This window comes from Ipomoea nil, unplaced genomic scaffold, assembly GCF_001879475.1.
Source record: "Ipomoea nil cultivar Tokyo-kokei standard unplaced genomic scaffold, Asagao_1.1 scaffold2792, whole genome shotgun sequence".
NCBI classification, from domain to species: Eukaryota; Viridiplantae; Streptophyta; class Magnoliopsida; order Solanales; family Convolvulaceae; genus Ipomoea; species Ipomoea nil.
The window spans coordinates 578,518-596,994 of NW_017619220.1; the positions used below are offsets into that span (position 1 = coordinate 578,518).

Genomic DNA, 18,477 nt, shown 5'->3' on the forward strand with positions numbered 1-18,477 from the left:
TTAAAACATAGAACAAAAAATAAGAGCTTCCAAGCATATTACTATTTTAGCTCCAACACTACCATGTGCATTACTGAATATATGACTAAACAAGTTACAAATATTTTCCTTTAAAAAAAAAAAATATTACAAATATTTTGCCAATGGCCTTGTGATCTAGTGACACGAATATACTCTTTTAAATGAAAGGTCATGTATTTGAGTCTTGGTGGGGTGAATTATGTTACCAAATAGGATTTTTATCCATGCATTTTGTTAGACAAAATTACTCTAACACTATTATAACTCCGTTATTATTTAATAACTCCATCATTATTACCATGCACCTACATCATACATATAACAATTAATTTAATTGTAGATTATATTTTAATTAAATATATTTGAATGTTAAATCATATGTTTATATAATAAATATATTATTTATGTATACCAATATATATATGTGGTGTTAGCTTAGTATTATAGCTTTTTATTTATTTTTATTTTATGTAAGTATAAGTTTTATGAAAATTTTGTAAATTATAGTAAAATAATAATAATAATAATTTCCTTTTCACTATATTATTCAAATATATATAATAATTAAAATTTTTCATTTTAAGGAATTGTGAAATATAATTTGAACTAATATATTATTTTATTTTTTTTAGCAATATTTTAATATTGAGTATGAATTTTTGCATATTGTGTGTATAAAATGCTTGAGAGAGAGAGAGAGAGATGCAAGTAGCCGTGAAAACAAGTTTTCCTATGTAGACATACATTACGCAAAATTACATAGTGCATAAGATAATATGTAAAAGTGAATTCAAAATCTAAAACTTTAAAAGTGCACTAAAAATCTAAAACTCTAAAAGTGCATCATGTAAAATTATAAAGTGTATCTAATGAGGCAAATTATGGTCCACACAGTGCTGTGTGGACCGTAACAAGATGTACATTTTTAATATACTAAATGTACATTATACAATATAATGTACACTCAGTACACAAATAATGTACATCTCCTTAATAAAATGTATATTTTTAATATACTAAAAGTAAATTATTTTTGTATTGAATATACATTATTTTACAGTATACAAAATATGGTCCACACAATAATGATTGATCTGATGATATGTAAAAAAGCAATCATGACAATTGCATATTTGCACTGGTACATACAGGGACGGAGCCAGAAATTCGGTTGAGCGCGGGCAAAACAGTACAGACGGATTCAGAAATTTTTTTCAGAAAAGGCGAAACATTAAAACAAAAGAGATAATTTAAAAATAAATAAATAAATTACCTAAGAAATATAATTGTAAATATTGTTGGATATGAACGAAAAATAAAACACATCGAAACTTTATAAAAATATTCATAACAAAATATGAAATATTAATTAATAAAATAATTTGAATAGAAAACACATTATAAATTACACATCTTATTATAGAGTGTGTGTGTGTAATATTAAAAAAGCTATTAAAAAAGAATTGTAAAACCATGTTGATGCTAAGATTGGAACCTTAACCTCATTATTACCAAAGATATGCTCTACCACCTACTGTAACTCACTTCTTGTTAACATTTTATAATTTTTTATACTAATACTAAAACATGTACTATATATACATATATACATACAAATACTATATATGGGGTGAGGGTGGGGTGGGGTGAGGGGGGGCAGCCGCCCCCCCCCCCCCCCTCTCCCTCCGTCTCTGTGTACATATCATTGGATGCACATTGTGGTTTTATTTTATTTTATTTTTTAGATAAAAAGAGAAACTCTCAATCACTATTTGAGAATATATATTATGAAAATTTCGTTTTTATTAAATGATTCGTAAACCACAAAAAAAAAAAAAAAAAAAAAAAAAATCTTGTGCAACAAGTTTGATGGGATCTGTTTATATGTCTGATGCATTTAATATGTGCGCAGTTATACCACACCTACTATTGCATGAAAAGTTAGACTTAATATTTTGTAGTTACTAAATTAACTATTTGACAAGACATTTAGTACATGTTGCTATTCCTGCATCCAGAGGGGAATACGTTCGATGGAATAATTTCTTAGAAGTATTACCGCACCCTAACGGTTAGGCCCACTTTTTACAGGTCCGTGGAATCTTTATTTTCAAAACCCCGATTCAAGTAGTCATTTATTTGAGACCTCCCAAGGAGCAGGAACGGCCACAATCGTTATACCCTACACCACGGCGCGCGTAGCACTGTGCGCCGCGCGCCTCCCAAAACAACGTTGTTTTGGGGTCGTTTTGGGAGGCGCGGTAGGAAGTTGCTGTGATTATGTTTATTTGTTCACACAATTATGTATATTTGTTCATACAATTATGTATATTTGTTCACACAATTATGTATATTTGTTCATACAATTATGTATATTTGTTCATACAGTTATGTACATTTTTTATACAATTATGTACATTCTTTTTATACAATTATGTACATTCGAAGCAGAAAATTTGTATGTATTATGTTAAGAGTTGATGTGTATTATGTTAAAAGTTTATGTTTATTATGTATTATGTTAGATTATGTGTATTATCTTTTAAAAAGAGTATGTATATTTTGTTATATAATTATGTACATTCATGTATACAATTATGTGTATTCTAGTATAACATTATGTACATTTTTGAACAGGGTTTTTTTTTAAAAGAAAAATTAACTGTCATACACTGGGGCGGGAAATTTCCAAAAAAAAAAAAAAAAAAAAAAAAACTAAAACGACGTCGTTTTGCATCTGGGCACACAGTGCAACGCACGCCGTGGTGTAGGATATAAATTGCCGAACGGCCATTCTAACGCTTCTTGGGGGATTTCATCCACAAACGCAAAGTTTATGGCTGATCGATATTGCACACCGTCATTTAGCTTTTACATTTCTTTTTCTCTAATAGCTGGTCATATGTATAGAACCAATTTCAAGATTGGGCATAGTATTTAAGATCTTTTAGATGCACATATTCTCCCGGGAGAATTCGGTTAGGGTTTCCCCCAATTACACAGAATAAAGCTGTCAAGATATTTTAAATTGAATTTCATAAGGTCCAAAAGTTCTCTTGGAATAGATGGTTTCCCCCAATTACACAGAATAAAGCTGTCAAGATATTTTAAATTGAATTTCATAAGGTCCAAAAGTTCTCTTGTCACATCTATTCCAAATACTCCATTTATTACATCCACAGATCCTATAAAATCTGCAACATCTTTGGTGATGCCTGTTTCCAATATTCTCTCTATAAGGATGGAGTACGTGCATTATATTCGACAAGGCTGTCTCATATCTAAAGTACTTGCATGCAGTATATGAAACTGTTGGATCGGATGTAGCCATTTCAAGCAGACAAACAACCTAAGCATTGTCGTCCTCAATTCGAATTACAGTAATTTGATGTACTATAATTAGGGGTGAGCCCAAAAACCGGAACGACCGAAAATCCAACCGTCGGAATATTTCGATTTTCGGTTATTAAGGTCAAAAAATTTGGTTATTTTGTTTTTTGATCGGTTATTTATTTTTTAAGAGAAAATCAAAAATCGACCGAAACCGATTGATGCTCACCCCCTAACTATAATAATATTAAGGGAAAGGGTCACACTTGTGTGAGACCATCTCACGGATCTTTATTCGTGAGACGGGTCGTGTTAATATATAAATAAATGTAATACTTATACTAACAAATGTAGGGTCACACTTGTGTGAGACCGTCTCACGGATCTTTATTCGTGCGACGGGTCGGGTCGGGTCAATATGCAAATGTAATACTAAATTAGGAATAAAATGTTTATAACTTATAAGGGAAAACATAATACTTTTGAGGAAAAATATAATACTTTTATTTTTTGATGTAAAAGTATTACTTTTTTCATCAAAAGTATTATATTTTCCCTTATAAGCTAAGCATTGTGACACTTATAAAGGCAAATGTAATACTTTTGATGAAAAATGTAACACTTTTACATCAAAATGTAAAAGTATTACATTTTTTCATATGAGTAATAAATATTTTATTCCTGATTTAGTATTACATTTGCTAGTATAAGTATTATATTTCATCTTGACCCAACCTGTCTCACGGACAAAGATCCGTGAGACGGTCTCACACAAGTTTTTACTTAAGGGAAAAGGATCAAATAAGCCATCAAACTTTACCTAAAAAGTCAATTAGGTGCCTAAACTTTTTAAAGTTACAATTACACACATTAATATTTTATTTTAATGCAGTAAAGCCCAAAAACCGGTTAGTGACTTGTGATAGCAGGTCAATAGGAACCCAATAGGGTAGCTTAAGTGACAAATGAGCTCTCTTTGTGGGGGAGAATTCCGGGATAACCCGGGTTCAATTCCCACAAGTGACGATTCCCTTTGGGCCAGCTTCTGTGCCTCTCGGATCGAACCGGATGGATCTGAACCGTTAAACGGACAGAGAAAGATCCGGACCACAATGTGTGGGTTTATACCAAAAAAAAAGCAGGTCAGTAGGGTGAAAGCTGAGACTATAAGTCTATAAGGAGGAAAAGAAGAGATAGGAAAGCTGTAAGCTTTTAAACTTTTAATTTTATGTTAACTTATAAATAAGTATGCCAAATAGAATCATATAGACAACCACCAATCGTTATGCGTTGGACCCGTGTCCAGCATGCTTGTTGGACATGGGTAACAGTGCCGTTAGGCACTGTTATCTTTTTTTTTTTTCTTTTTTTTTTTAAAAAAAAAAAATTTCAGACCGCTTTGTTATAGGAGTATATATTCATAATTTTATTACTATATTATTAATAACTGTACATTCATAACTCCATAATTGTACGTTCATAACTCTATAATTGTACATTCATAACTCCATAACTGTACATTCATAACTCCATAACTGTACATTCATAACTCTATAATTGTACATTCATAATTTTCGAAGCTCTATGTTCACAATTTTAGAGCTCTATGTTCATAATTTTATCACTATATGTTCATAATTGTAAGTTCATAATGTTAGAGCTCTTTGTTCATAATTCGATCAATAACTGTACATTCATAATTCCATAACTGTAGATTCATAATCTCATAACTGTAGATTCATAACTCCATAACTGTACATTCATAACTCCATAACTGTACATTCATAATCTTCGAAGCTCTATATTCACAATTTTAAAGCTCCATGGTCATAATGTCAGAGCTCTGTGTTCAAAATTTCATAATTGCATAACTATACATTCATAACGGCATAACTGTACATTCATAACGGCATAACTGTACATTCATAATCCAAAAAAAAAATAACGCCGTTAACAGTAAAACGCGCGCGATTTTTTTTTTTTTAACTAAATGACGCGTTTTTTTTTTTTAAAACGACGTCGTTTTGGGCCCGTGTCCACAATTCACTGTGGACACGGGTCCAGGGCATAATTTGGGGTTTGGACGGCCCGACATGACGGAGGGCAAAACGACATCTAAATGGGCTGGAAATAAGTGTCGTTTAGATTGTCGGCAACCTCATCCTGAGTTGTTTTACTTTAGTGAATGTGAAGCTGCCCGCCCACGCATTATGTGGCTAAGTGGCGGAGATATTAATGAATTTCTGCACCTCTGCTTCAAATCTGCGGTACAACAACAATGGATGATTGAGGATGAGTGTTTTCTCTCTTTCCAGCTTGCCCTCTTGTCCCAACTCCCAGGTCAACAATATCTATAATGAAATCCACCATTAGTTAAACTTTTTAGGTTTTTAATGAGATGAATACAATAATTTAGGTATATTTCAATCATTCGATCACTTTAGATCTCACAGTAGCTGTTATTTGAAAATATGTTTACTTAAAAGATCACAAAAAGATAAACTAGTTATGTAATTAGTAAGCTAACTGTTCGACGGTTGTCCAAATAATAATAATAATAATAATAATAATAATAATAATAATAATATCGAATACCAATAATTACAAATATGAAGGGGTCATGAAATTTTATAAATATTGTAGGTAAAATTATAAAGGTAAAGCTGGTAACAAGAACAAATACAAATATCAAATAAATTAGAATTAAGTTGTAGGTACCATTTTGTATTGTAATGAATAATATTGAAAACTAAAGCTCAAAAGTCAAATCTAGACCTGCAAGAGCTATTACATATTCTAGCTAGACAAATTAGGCATTTTATATCTCTTCTCACCTTTTAATCCCTCATTTGTCCCCTTTTTAGTCGATACGCTTTATGGGACCTATTTTTAATGCTTTCCCGCACTTTGACTCCCAAACTTTTCCCTTTATTCACTCTAGAACCCATCCCAGGCCAACCTTCATCCTTTACGCCCTCACCTCCTTCATTTTGATCTTTAGCATAATTCGCACCCCTAATTCTCTTACTTTCTTACATGCATAGGCGCTCTAAACATTATACTTTGGCTCCAACCATCCTTTGGACCTAATCCCTAGGCCTCCACTCTTTGGGTTAAATCGGATTTAGACCTAGAGTCCATTCCCTTATCAGTATATATTTGGTATCAACGAATTATATATACAATGTTTTTGAAATATATTTCATAAAAAGGACTTCAAGGAATAGACTTATGTTATTTCATCCACACTTCTATATTTTTATTGCTATGACTATAATTAATCAATTATATGTGTTTAATAAATATACTAATATATGTATATTAATAAATCTTTTTACATAATAATTAAAAATTATTTTAAATAATACCAATAATAATAAAATTATGTCGCTTATTATCTAATATCTCATAATAAAGTTATAATATTGTAGTTAAAATTGAGAGGAGTTTAGATTTTAATGGAGATTTGTATATGATGTTATTTTTTGTTATGTACTAATAAGGATAGATATGTAAAAAAAAAAAAAAAAAAAATCAAAAGTTCAAGACTTATTTAGAAATGCTGTGAGAGTATTGTTTCAAAACAAGTTATTTTTTAAAATTTTATTTTATTTATTAGAACTTATAATTTATTGGTAATTTAAAATAACATATAAGTTTTACAATATACACTACCAAAAAGAGTCCTTTTTCTCCTATTATTTTATTTTCACCATTTTTATTAGTTTTGTTTTTTTAACATAACTAAAACCAACCACTAAACACCCTTTATTAAAAAAAAAAATCATAATCTCCATATGCATCTATATTATTATAGTTGTATTTAATTGTCAATATTGGACTTTATAGATTTTTAAATAAATTGATAATAAGTACGATGTAATTGATTAAAATATATAAAGAGAGCACAATTTTAACAAAAGAGCATAATTTTAACAAATAAATAATATATATAGGGTGATATGGTCTAATGGTACCTGGGTTGAACTTTCATTTGGAAGATTGTGAGTTCAAGCCTCAGTGGAGGCTACGCATGTGTTGTGTGCAATTAGGAGTTCCGTGTACATATTAAACATGTGTTATGTGCATGTGCTGTATGCAATTAGGGGTAGGCACACAACGCATATCTCATCACACACAAATTTTAAAACTCTAACTAATCTCATTTATAGATCTAATTTTTTAAATGCATCAGATTGATTATCACGAAGAGGGTGGTTCTCATATGTATATATGTATAATTCACGACCAAATTACAACTTGAATTCCATATTCCATATTTGATAAAAATATGTCAAATCAAAAAATTCAATAATGTTTTTTTTCATCATGCAAAATTGCAAACCAATCCAAATCTCCAAAAGCCTATTCCTAGTCAACGTCCGAATCGAATTTAAATAGGTAGCTACTTTCACTAATCCCATTTATTTATGTTATTGAAATACATAACAAATTAAAACTGGTCATTACGGTCTCCGTAATAATTGAGATTAAATAAATCACGTAAGTCGGGATACGTGGCATAATCGACACCACACATTTGACTCCCCTCGGTCCGTAACAGACAGCTTTCTCCACGTTACCGACCAAAACGAGATTAATTAACGAAACAATTAACGAAATGACCCACCACGTGGCACGCAATTACGGAGTGTGACATTCACGCCTTATAGTTTCCAGAAACTTCCAGAGTGAACTCGTGGCTGACAACGGAATAAGCCTCGACTATCAACTGGTCCCCGACACGTGTCCCGTGGACCACACCCCATCCGACGTGGCACGAACATCTAGCCTGTTAATGATACGGCCCCCCTCTAATTTTTTATTTTATTAAATTTGGCCCCTTAAAATAGTAATTTCTCCCAGCTGGTTGTTTCCATCTGCTTCTGGAAGTGAAGGTTAAAGAGGAGGAGAGAATGGCGATGAATGGCGATGGTAGAAGCGAAGAGGATATGGAGGGAGATGCGAAGAAGAAGAGGACGTCGACGAAGTTTGAGGTGTTAATGTGTGGCTATCTCCCCGGAGTTGTATCGCAGAAGCCGCCTTTGGTTTCTCCGGTGGCCGTGGCGTCGCCGGAGAGCGGCATCGATGGAGATTCGTGGAAGGATGTTTGCGGTGGCGGTTGCGGATTCGCCATCGCCATTGCAGGTATTCCTCTCTCTGTTTCTCTCTCACTGCACGTATATACATGTATCTCTGTGTGTATATACTATATAGTGTTCTATTAATTTCAGCTGATATTCAGAACATTGAAGATTTTAATGACCTTGAGATCTTGAAAAGTGATGAAACCGCCTTTGGTTTGATTCTGTTAATAATTTTTTTTTTTTAAGTTTCCAGTTTTAAAAATTCCTTTCGGTTTTCCCAGCTTCTAGTTGATAAGCTGCAAAGCTAGTTGTTTGGAGTTTGTTCTCTGTCTGTGGATTATTTCAACCTTAATTAATAACTTTGACAGTCTTTTACTTTCCTTAAATCCTAGTAAGAATGCAAGATTAGTCACTTTATTTTAAGCATGATTTCTGCGTTTAATAAAGATCCGGGATTGGAGTTAGAATTTGTGTCTTATTTTCAAAGTAAAAGGAGATATTTTGGAGGGCATGGAGTGGACAGTGGAGTAAGGTTTGTGTGCCAGAGAAGGAGTTGCTATTTTTAATTGGGAAAATGTGAAAATGTAGAATGAGTAATAGTACAATATTTGCACTTCTAAGCCAATTGATATGAATCTAATTGAATGATAGACAAGGACAATAGGAATTCTTAGAAAACATTCATTTGGTTTGCCACATTCGGAGTAGTCATCTCAGATGAATGGGTGGTGTTACTTTGTTTACCAGAATATGGTTCTAGATACAGTACATCATCAAAGTGTAACTGAAGTTCGAAAGATTTTGGGGAAGAATACTCATTTATAAGGCAACATATCCTAGAATCAAACATGATCATTCATGTGGTTTTGATGGATCTTCAATGGGACTAAATAGTCAGCATTTCAGCTGAGATAATCTCAGTATGGTGCAAAGAACATGGAATATTACTAAAAAGAATGCACGAGATAACTGAACAATGGTTTTGATGGATATTCATAAAGATGACAGAGTCAGAATTTGCTAGATAATATAATCTCATTATTTTGCCAGCAATATGGGATATTACAAAATAATGCACCTGATTACTTTATAGAACATCAATTTTGTCCCCATATTGATCCCGTTTGACAAACCTACGATTGTAGATCATATATAGTCCTTAATCCACTTCAAGTGACTTAATTCATTGTGGATTATTGACTTAAATGAGCTCAAATATTTTGTCCAATCCATAACTAGTAAGCTTTTCCAAATTTGTAAATGGAAGATAATTTATTCAATTTACAATTTCTATGATCAGCTTAATCTGTACCAAACACCATTGTTATCTTCCTGGAAGTGATATGTTAGTTTACTTGCAATGGTTGACCTTATTTTCCTGATTGTAAGTTCTCATTATATGTGTACTTATGTGTTAAAATAATTTGTAGAATCTGGAAAACTCATAACATGGGGTTCAGCAGATGATCAAGGTCAAAGCTACTTGACATCAGGAAAGCATGGGGTAAAGCAGCAAATCTATTACCCATAGACTCATATTACACTTTATTCTTGAATTGATTTTGCTACCTTCTTTCCACACTATACTTAAGGAAACTCCAGAGCCATTTCAACTTCCGACTGAGACTCCAATAGTGAAGGCATCAGCAGGTTGGGCACATTGTGTTTCTCTTACAGGTAAAAACTGCTCATGCCCTCCAAAAAATTAACTTCATCAATCATTTAGCTCTGTAGGTCTCAAAGACCATCTCTCTATTGAAATAACCTGGAAAGAGAGGTGAAATGATTTCTGATTAATCACTCATAATTTCCAGAAAAAAGTGAGGTATACACTTGGGGATGGAAGGAGTGTGTGCCCTCAGCGAAAATAACTCGTTTGACCTTGGAAGGAGGAGCAGAAGGAGACACTTCAGGGAAACAAAGCTCTGCCTTGTTTGAACAAGGTAAGGGAGTGATAATGCTTGTATGAGCTATATTCTTTACCAAGTTAATTATATTCAAATATATACAACTATATATATATATGATCATAGCGTTGACTGTTGCAGAGAGCCCACGCTCTCAAGGCTCCAAATCAGCTGGTGTATCAGTGTTGCACCTTGATAATAAGAAAACTGGAGAAGAAACTCCAAAGCGAAGAAAAGTTTCACCTTTTAAACAAGAAATTGAAAGTCCGCCACCTGCAGATGAGTCTCTTTCTGCTCCACCTTGTCTGGTAGCACTGGATCCAGGTATCAAGATCACTTCTGTTGCTGCTGGTGGCCGCCACACTTTAGCACTTTCAGGTATATCTACTCCTTCATATGCACTGTCCTTGACACACAATTTAAAAATGTAGAACTCTTCCTTTGTGGTTACACCAAATAGTTTTGTAGGTATGAAGTACGAAGCTATGGAAGATCTTTAATGTAAAGCAAGAGACCTGATGCATAATATTTTTACCGGATTTAGATGTGGGACAGGTATGGGGTTGGGGCTATGGAGGTGAAGGGCAACTTGGTTTGGGCTCTCGGATAAAAATTGTGGCTTCTCCTCATCTTATACCCTGTATTGAGCCAGCTACCTGTGGGAAAGAGAGGACTTCTGGGATCACTTCAGGAGAGGTGTATTCAGGAACTCCAGCACCTAATGTTTTGGGAAGTTACATCAAGGGCATTGCATGTGGAGGTCGGCACAGTGCAGTAATAACAGGTCAGAAGTGATGTTTGATCTCTTGTTCTTTTGTTGAACCACTTGGAGTTCTTTCTAATAAGATATTATTTATATGCTTTAACCATTTCTTGCCTCACCGGTGTGCAGTGTACTTGCTGAGCTAATTCTCTGTTTTAGCATAAACTGCACAGAAATTAATTTTAACACTATTTTACAGATTAACTTTCAGAATTACTCAAAACTGCTGTTTTTGTGTTGTAAACAGTAGTTCTGATTATATGTTTTCTCTTCTCTTTTTTATATCAGATGGCGGCGCACTCCTTACTTTTGGATGGGGTATGTATGGACAGGTGGGTGTTTAATTTCCTCAGAATTCATGCAAGGATATCTTGTTTTGGAACTAACACTTTGAATAATGTAAGTTGATTGTACACCATGATAGCTTTGTCACATGTGGCTAATAACATCGTAAGTAAAATTAATCAGAGCTAAATGTCTTTGTTCTTCTTGCAGTCAGGTTGGACCTATAATTTTCATAAAGTATAAACCCTGACCCTTTGAAACCATTAACTTTCTTCATTATGATTTCATAGGTTCCTTTAAAAAAAAAAAATTCCCAGTCTTCTATTGAATATTTTGTAGTCAATTTTCTTATTCAGTGTGGACAAGGGAACACAAATGATGTGCTGAGACCAACTTGTGTGCCTTCTCTTTTGAGCACTCGAGTTGAAGATGTTGCTGCTGGATTGTGGCATACATTATGCATATGTGCTGATGGTCGTGTGCATGCCTTTGGTGGAAATCAGTTTGGGCAGCTAGGTTTGGGTACAGGGACTGACCAGTCTGAGGTACTCGATGCTCAATTATTTGTTTGATCTTTTATTCAATAATAAATATCATTGTTGTAATGTTGAGTTATTTGCATTATTTGCTTCTATTCTATTGTTCTATCAATCCTAAAATAATTCAATGGTTTTAGGATATTATTAGTGAGAAAGGAAGAATGTTATATTATGACAATTTTAAGAGTTCTAGAAACTGCAAACTCAATCAAATGGGTTGCTAGTCGGGAACTAGTCAGTCTATATGAAAAGCTAGCAGTTTCTTGAGCTTCAAACCAGAAATACTTTGGGTCCTCAAATGCAACAAATTCTAGGAGCAAATGAACAATGAAAAGCCCTTTTATATTTGTTATGCAATAACTCCTTCATTCTTTAGAATTATACATTTATTCGTTGAGCATATTTAAAAACTTGCAAACATGTAATGTTACAGATGACACCTAGGCTCGTTGATGCTACCATTTTGGAAAGTAAGAATGCCAAAAGAATATCTTGTGGAGCTCGTCATAGCACTGTAATGACAGGTAGTACTCAAATCCAAAGTCCATTTCTAGGCTTTTAGGATTTGTATTTGTAATATCTGATTGTATGGGAACATTTTAGTGGCACCATACTTGATTCAATTCATAGAAAAAAACGAAGACTATAATGGTAAAGAATGGGCAGTCATATTAATATTTGTTTTGCTTAAAACTCGCAGAAGATGCCAAAGTATATTCCTGGGGATGGAACAAGTATGGTCAGGTATGTGAATGAGATGGGACTGCTGCAATATGGTTTTATCTTTTTCTTCTTCTCCCAAAAGGTTGCATGTCCAACCCCAAGGGCCTCACACTCTGGCTCGATAGAGTACATGGAAAGATATAAATCATAGTGACTAAGTGGCTCATCAGACGATGAGCACAAGGGATCTGCCCTGCCCACTTTGGGCATAATCCCCACACTGACGTTGTCAAGTTTCGAACTTTGGTCTTTCCTATTAAATACTATCTACTGAACCAATGAGCTCAGCCCTTACGGGTTGGTTTTATCTTTTCTTGAACAGTTGAATGCTTGACATGAGTTCATACTTGTATTGATATCTAATTCTCCAGCTAGGTTTAGGCGATACAATTGACAGAAACATCCCAGCTCAAGTTCCATTGGAAGATTATACCCCCAAAAACATTGCTTGTGGGTGGTGGCACACACTCTTGCTTGCTGAAACCCTTCGATAAGCATTCTTCAAAGTTTGGATTTTTCCTTTTTCTGGTTGGCCAAGTGGTGAATGGTACACAGGCGCCAAAAGGGCAAAAGATGTCAGAACGCGATGGTGGGCGAGTTGGGGGAGACAATTTTGTTAGGGGCTGTAGTTCTCATGACTGGTGTACACTGTATATTTAATGCGCCACTTGGCCTGATCCATGCCATTCATTTCGAATATTTGGATTCATGTATGGGTTGTTTCAGATCGATCAGCTATAGTGTGTATCACACTGCGTACGTGATTGAGACTCGTTTCCTTTTCCTCTCTTTTAATTCTTTTCGTTCCTTTATGAATGTGAATATGTGATTGGTGATGAACGAAATTGCCTGCAGATTACTGACCAGTGTGCGACTGTTATGGGAGAAAGGGGAAATAAGAACACTTGCTTTGTTTCTGGTTTTCAATACCCTAATTTAAGAAGTTCAACATGTTGCAGTTTCATTTGCTAAGGCTTATGATGATTGATTGCATGCATGTGTTAACAAGGTAATAATAATGATAATGATTTACAACTAATGATAGCGTTAAATAATTGGATTTTATATATATATATATATATATATATATATATATATATATATATATATATATATATATATATATATAGGGAGGCCTTCAAGTGAGAACCCTTTGTTGGGTAGGAACTTAAGAACTTATCCAAACCATTAAAATTTGATCAATCAAAGGTCTAGATAGTTAATCAATTTTAATCTAGATCATAAACATAATTAATTCAAAAGGGTAATAGTGTAGTTTTATCTAGGTACCTATTATAAACTAATAAAATATTTGGATTCATTCCAAGATTTTAGGAAGCCAAGATAAGGAAGGAGACCAATTAAACTGAGATACTACGATCGGCTTATCTACGTTAGTTACTACCGGACGGCCGTCCACCGTTCGTGAGGATTCGGAGAGCGATAGAGAAAAGAGATGAACGGCAACTGCTGCGAAGGAATGGTAAGTGGAAACACTGAAGGTAACTGTACTACTTGACACCTTATTTGTCCGCCTTTTGTGTGCATCCTTCTCTTTGGGATGTGATTGAATACCGGTATGTCTGCATAAACAATCGCATGAGGTGTGCTGGCATTTGACTTGTGTTTTCTAAGTTGCTTAAGAGAAGGATGTAGTACAATGGTTTGTACATACTTGGGTGATCTGGCTTGGCACACACACTAGTTCTGCTTATTATGACACAAATTGTGAAGCCAGAGTGCACACCTCCACCTGTCTCATCCACTTGGGTTGTGTGCACTCACAACTCAAGGTAAGTGCGCATGCGGAAATCACGTCAACGGAGAATGTATGTGCCCTTGTACACATCCCATTCTACGAGGGCGGGATAATCGTGTGTGCAACTACGAGGTAATTACTGTGCCACACAGGCCACAGGAAACCTGAATGCGTGCACATAGGACCAAATGTTTGTGCCACTTAGCTTAACCATATACTGAGAAAATAATGTGTACAACGCTTTACAAGTCATGACAGCTCATCAGGCAGTTCAAACGGGTGTTTGATGGATGTTTCTCCAGGATCAACAAAGTTAGTGTGCAGCTGGGTTATGGTGTGTGTGCCAAAGTGTGCACCTATACTGCCAGATTGAAACATAGGATACCAGGATGAGGCGGTGCACTATGGTGTGCACTTGGGTTTCACGCGTGTGTCATAATGGCTACAACTAGATTCTGTACGAAAAGACGAATAAGAAACTAGTGTGCACATGCTTCTAAAATTAGTGAACGTCAATTCATGGTCACAACAAACATTTCAAATTATGGCAAACATAGTGTAACACATGGAACGCCTTTATCTGCAGAAACTAATTCTGAGCCTTATGACACACTCATCAAATTCAAGTGCACGCCATAGTTAACCACATCGTCCTGATTTCTGAGGCTTCAACCTGCAAAACATCAGACACACATAGTAGAACCAATCATGACACAGTATACAAGTTACATTACAACAAGGAATCACCCATGTTCAGTTCTTATAACTCCTGTTACAAGAAATTAAGACGGCATGAAAGAAGCTTGGGAAATTAGCACCAATTACCCGTGTTCCCTAGCAATTGTAGCCTTAATGCTTCGTTGATCATGACGGCTCATCAGGGAGTTCATCCAGGTATTTAATGAATATTTCACCAGGATCAAGAAGTACTTGGCCCAGAGTGTGAAGCTTCAATAAGGCATGTTTGTGTACGAATAAACGTATAACAACTTGATTTAACAGGCTTATGTGTGCACTTGGATTGCACTATATGTGACATAATGTGCAAAATTAGTGTGTGTATGAAAAGACATAGTACAGATTAGTGTGCACCTGAGTTTATCTGTGTGTGCCAAAATGTGCAGCGATACTGACAAAATGAAATTTCAGAATCCAGAATGATGTGATGGACTATAGTGTGCACTTAGGTTACACCTTGTGTGCCATTCTGTGTGCACAAAAAGGCGTAAAAGAAGTTGGTGTGCACATGGGTCACACCATGTGTGCCATAATGTGTAGAATTAGTGGGCCATGAACAAGCATAAAACAAGTTATCGTGCACTTAGGTTGAACTGTTTGTTCCATAGTGTGCCAAAATATTGAGATTTAATCTACGAAAACTAGGATGATGTTATAGACTTTGGTGTACACTTGCGTAAAAAAGTGTGTGCAATAACGTACAGAATGAGTGTGGTGACAGGCTAGGATGTGCACATGGGTTACACTGTCTGTGCCATAATGTGTAGGATTAGTGTGTGTATGGAAGACGTAAAATAGGATAGTGAACACTTGGGTTGATAAATTAGGGCGTGCACTTGGATAAATGAGATTGTGTCATGATGCTCAAGAAAAATGCTTTACGAAATACCATGTGCACTTGGGTTAACGAGCTTGTGCCATCATGCTTAAGAAAACTATTATACGAAATACCGTGTGCACTTGAGTTAACGAGTTTGTGTCATCATGCTCCAAAAAAACTGTTATATGAAATACTATGTGCACTTCAGTTAAGGAATGTGTGCATGCACCAATATCCCCCTAAACGTGTTTAACACTGTGTGCGACATTATAAAAATGCATCAGAAAAAAGGACAAAAAAAAAAAAGACAAAACACCCCAGAATTAACTCTCATACATCATAAACATAAACCATAATTGTGTTTAAATGAACTAAACAAAAGTAGTGATCAACTTGTTCAAATTAGTTTAGGTATCTAGCATTATTCAACCACATAATGGTATTCAACTGTGCTATGGATGTGAGGTAGGAACTCGTAAGCGTGTGCATATTTGATGTGAATTGTGTGCACTTGTGATAAATATAATGTGCACATCAGTTGTTAAGTGTTTTCACCTGAGATAAAAGCAATTTGTGCATATTAGTTGTGTATTCAAAAAAAAAAAAAAAAAAAAGAATAACAGAATGTGCATTTATGGACAAGCGTGTGCACATTTGTTGTGAAAAATTACAAAAAATATAAAATCTTTTTCTTTATCATATACAAACTGAAAATCACTACCAATACCCATCATCGTTGTCAATATACGGCGATTAAACAATGTTTAACGAACTGTTCCTAAATGAAAAGGTGATTTAGGAATCAAAACAACCGTTTACATCTCTGCGCAGAGTAGCATTCAGTGCTATGTATCCTGCACAAGAACTAAGCCATGTATAAATTATAAATTAATAAAGTAAATGACTGGATTCAAATCTACCACTATAGCATCCCATCAATTTGACAGGGTTTAAGTAGTCCTGGGAATTTACGGGCGTTTGGCTAACTAAAATGCATGAATATGAATGAGCACGCACTAAGAGTGTTGCTATTGGATCTCCCAGGGCTTCTCTTCTTCTCCACCTACACATTACTCATTATGTTCTGGGCAAAGATTTACTACCAATCTACCATGCAAGAAGCTTCGTCCTTGATAATCTTCATTCAACCCACATGCTATAAAATCAATGGAGTTGTATACATCATACATGTGTGGACAATCATCAACATTTCTTCAGACTTTCATATTTTAATTTGATTTCTTCAGATCAGAATACTTCTTTGTGAAACTCTGATATAAACATAGGTGTGCATATGGATATTCCTCGACAGTCCTGAATATAAGCAAATAAAGTATAGCTTTAGAAACTAAAGCTTAATTGCATGTGATCAACTGTGAGACCAGTTCAAGAAACTCCAACATTACTAACACAAACCAGCACACTTCATCATGTTTAGCAACCAACTCAAATATAAAAAGCAAAAAAAAAAATAAATAAATTACTTCTCCATCCTCTACGAAAAAATTTCCTTTCATTAATCCACTAATTTCCCTCCAATCGAACCCAAAATACATAAAATTTAAATAAAATATCGAATTCTTCGATGATAAAATTTCATCTATACCACATAAATCCCTATATTTCCCTCACATTAAACTTTCCAAATTCCCATTCCTAAACCTCTATAGAAGCCCATAAAAATTTCAGAATTAACAGAAAAAAGAAATAAATAAAACACATGTAAAAGCAATAGCAGCAAAACAATGGAATAATGGTTCAACAAATAACGAAATCAGAAATGAATCCAGTTACAAAATAGATAAATAGATAAATAAAAAAAATACGTAAAAACATTAAAAACAAAATCACACAGAAAAAAAAGTACTTGTGAATAACTGAGGTTGAAACAAATGGCGTAATGAAGAATCAGAACAAGAAGTGCACACTTAACCGACCACAAACACGACCCAAAATCCTACACAAATACCAAAAAATAAACCCGAAGAGCTTCACAAAAATCAAACCACAACAAATGGAAAACAACTTAAACAACCAAAAATCCAAAGGGAAAATAATCGGAAAAAAAAAAAAAAAAAGAGGAAAAACACCATAACCAGCGGCCCCAACCCAACACCAACAATCGAATGCGAGACAAGCAAAATCAAACAACTATACAACTCATATACGATTAAAATACACATACACACAAATTACAAAGAAAATAGAAACTTAAAAAAAAAAAGAATAAAAACCCACCTCGAGCAGCGGACGACTTTGTTACCAGACGGGGACATTTGGTGTTCCTACCATTATCGGCGACCATCTGAGACGGAGAACTGAAGCAGAGACGATGGACGGCTTGAAGCGAATAGCAATTGGGCGTGAGGAAGACAACGTCGACAAGAGAGTCCAACTTATGACTCAAAATCATACTGCGAAAATCCAGCGAGATTTGCTCCCCTTCCACACACGTACACGATCTGAAGTTCCCAAAATAACCCTCCTCACCCAAAATAAAACCAA

At 34.6% G+C, this 18,477-nt stretch overlaps 1 protein-coding gene and 1 long non-coding RNA gene across 5 annotated transcripts in view; one reads left to right on the forward strand and one right to left on the reverse strand.

The window, feature by feature from the left end:
* Window positions 1-8,209: 8,209 nt before the first annotated feature.
* Window positions 8,210-13,467, forward strand: LOC109157870 (ultraviolet-B receptor UVR8-like). Of its 4 annotated transcripts, none has more exons than XM_019305720.1 (11): window positions 8,210-8,499; window positions 9,869-9,942; window positions 10,031-10,115; window positions 10,253-10,381; window positions 10,472-10,723; window positions 10,890-11,129; window positions 11,397-11,440; window positions 11,750-11,941; window positions 12,369-12,456; window positions 12,633-12,676; window positions 13,027-13,467. In XM_019305720.1, exons 1-11 carry the CDS (start codon window positions 8,268-8,270, stop codon window positions 13,147-13,149), a joined length of 1,503 nt encoding a protein of 500 aa, XP_019161265.1. In that variant the 5' UTR covers window positions 8,210-8,267; the 3' UTR covers window positions 13,150-13,467. The 4 variants fall into 4 exon arrangements, with proteins under 4 accessions (XP_019161265.1, XP_019161264.1, XP_019161267.1 ...); XM_019305719.1 differs by having other exon boundaries at window positions 11,750-11,938; window positions 12,366-12,456; XM_019305722.1 differs by having other exon boundaries at window positions 11,750-11,938; window positions 12,366-12,456; window positions 13,031-13,140.
* A 3,219-nt stretch (window positions 13,468-16,686) lies between these two features.
* Window positions 16,687-18,477, reverse strand: part of LOC109157872 — a 1,832-nt gene continuing 41 nt past the window's right edge. Inside the window, exons 1-2 of the long non-coding RNA XR_002050295.1 lie at window positions 18,211-18,477; window positions 16,687-17,286 (exon numbers count right to left, since the gene is read on the reverse strand). The exon at window positions 18,211-18,477 is cut by the window's right edge and continues 41 nt beyond it. This is a non-coding gene — a long non-coding RNA (uncharacterized LOC109157872). The remainder of the gene's footprint in view (window positions 17,287-18,210) is intronic.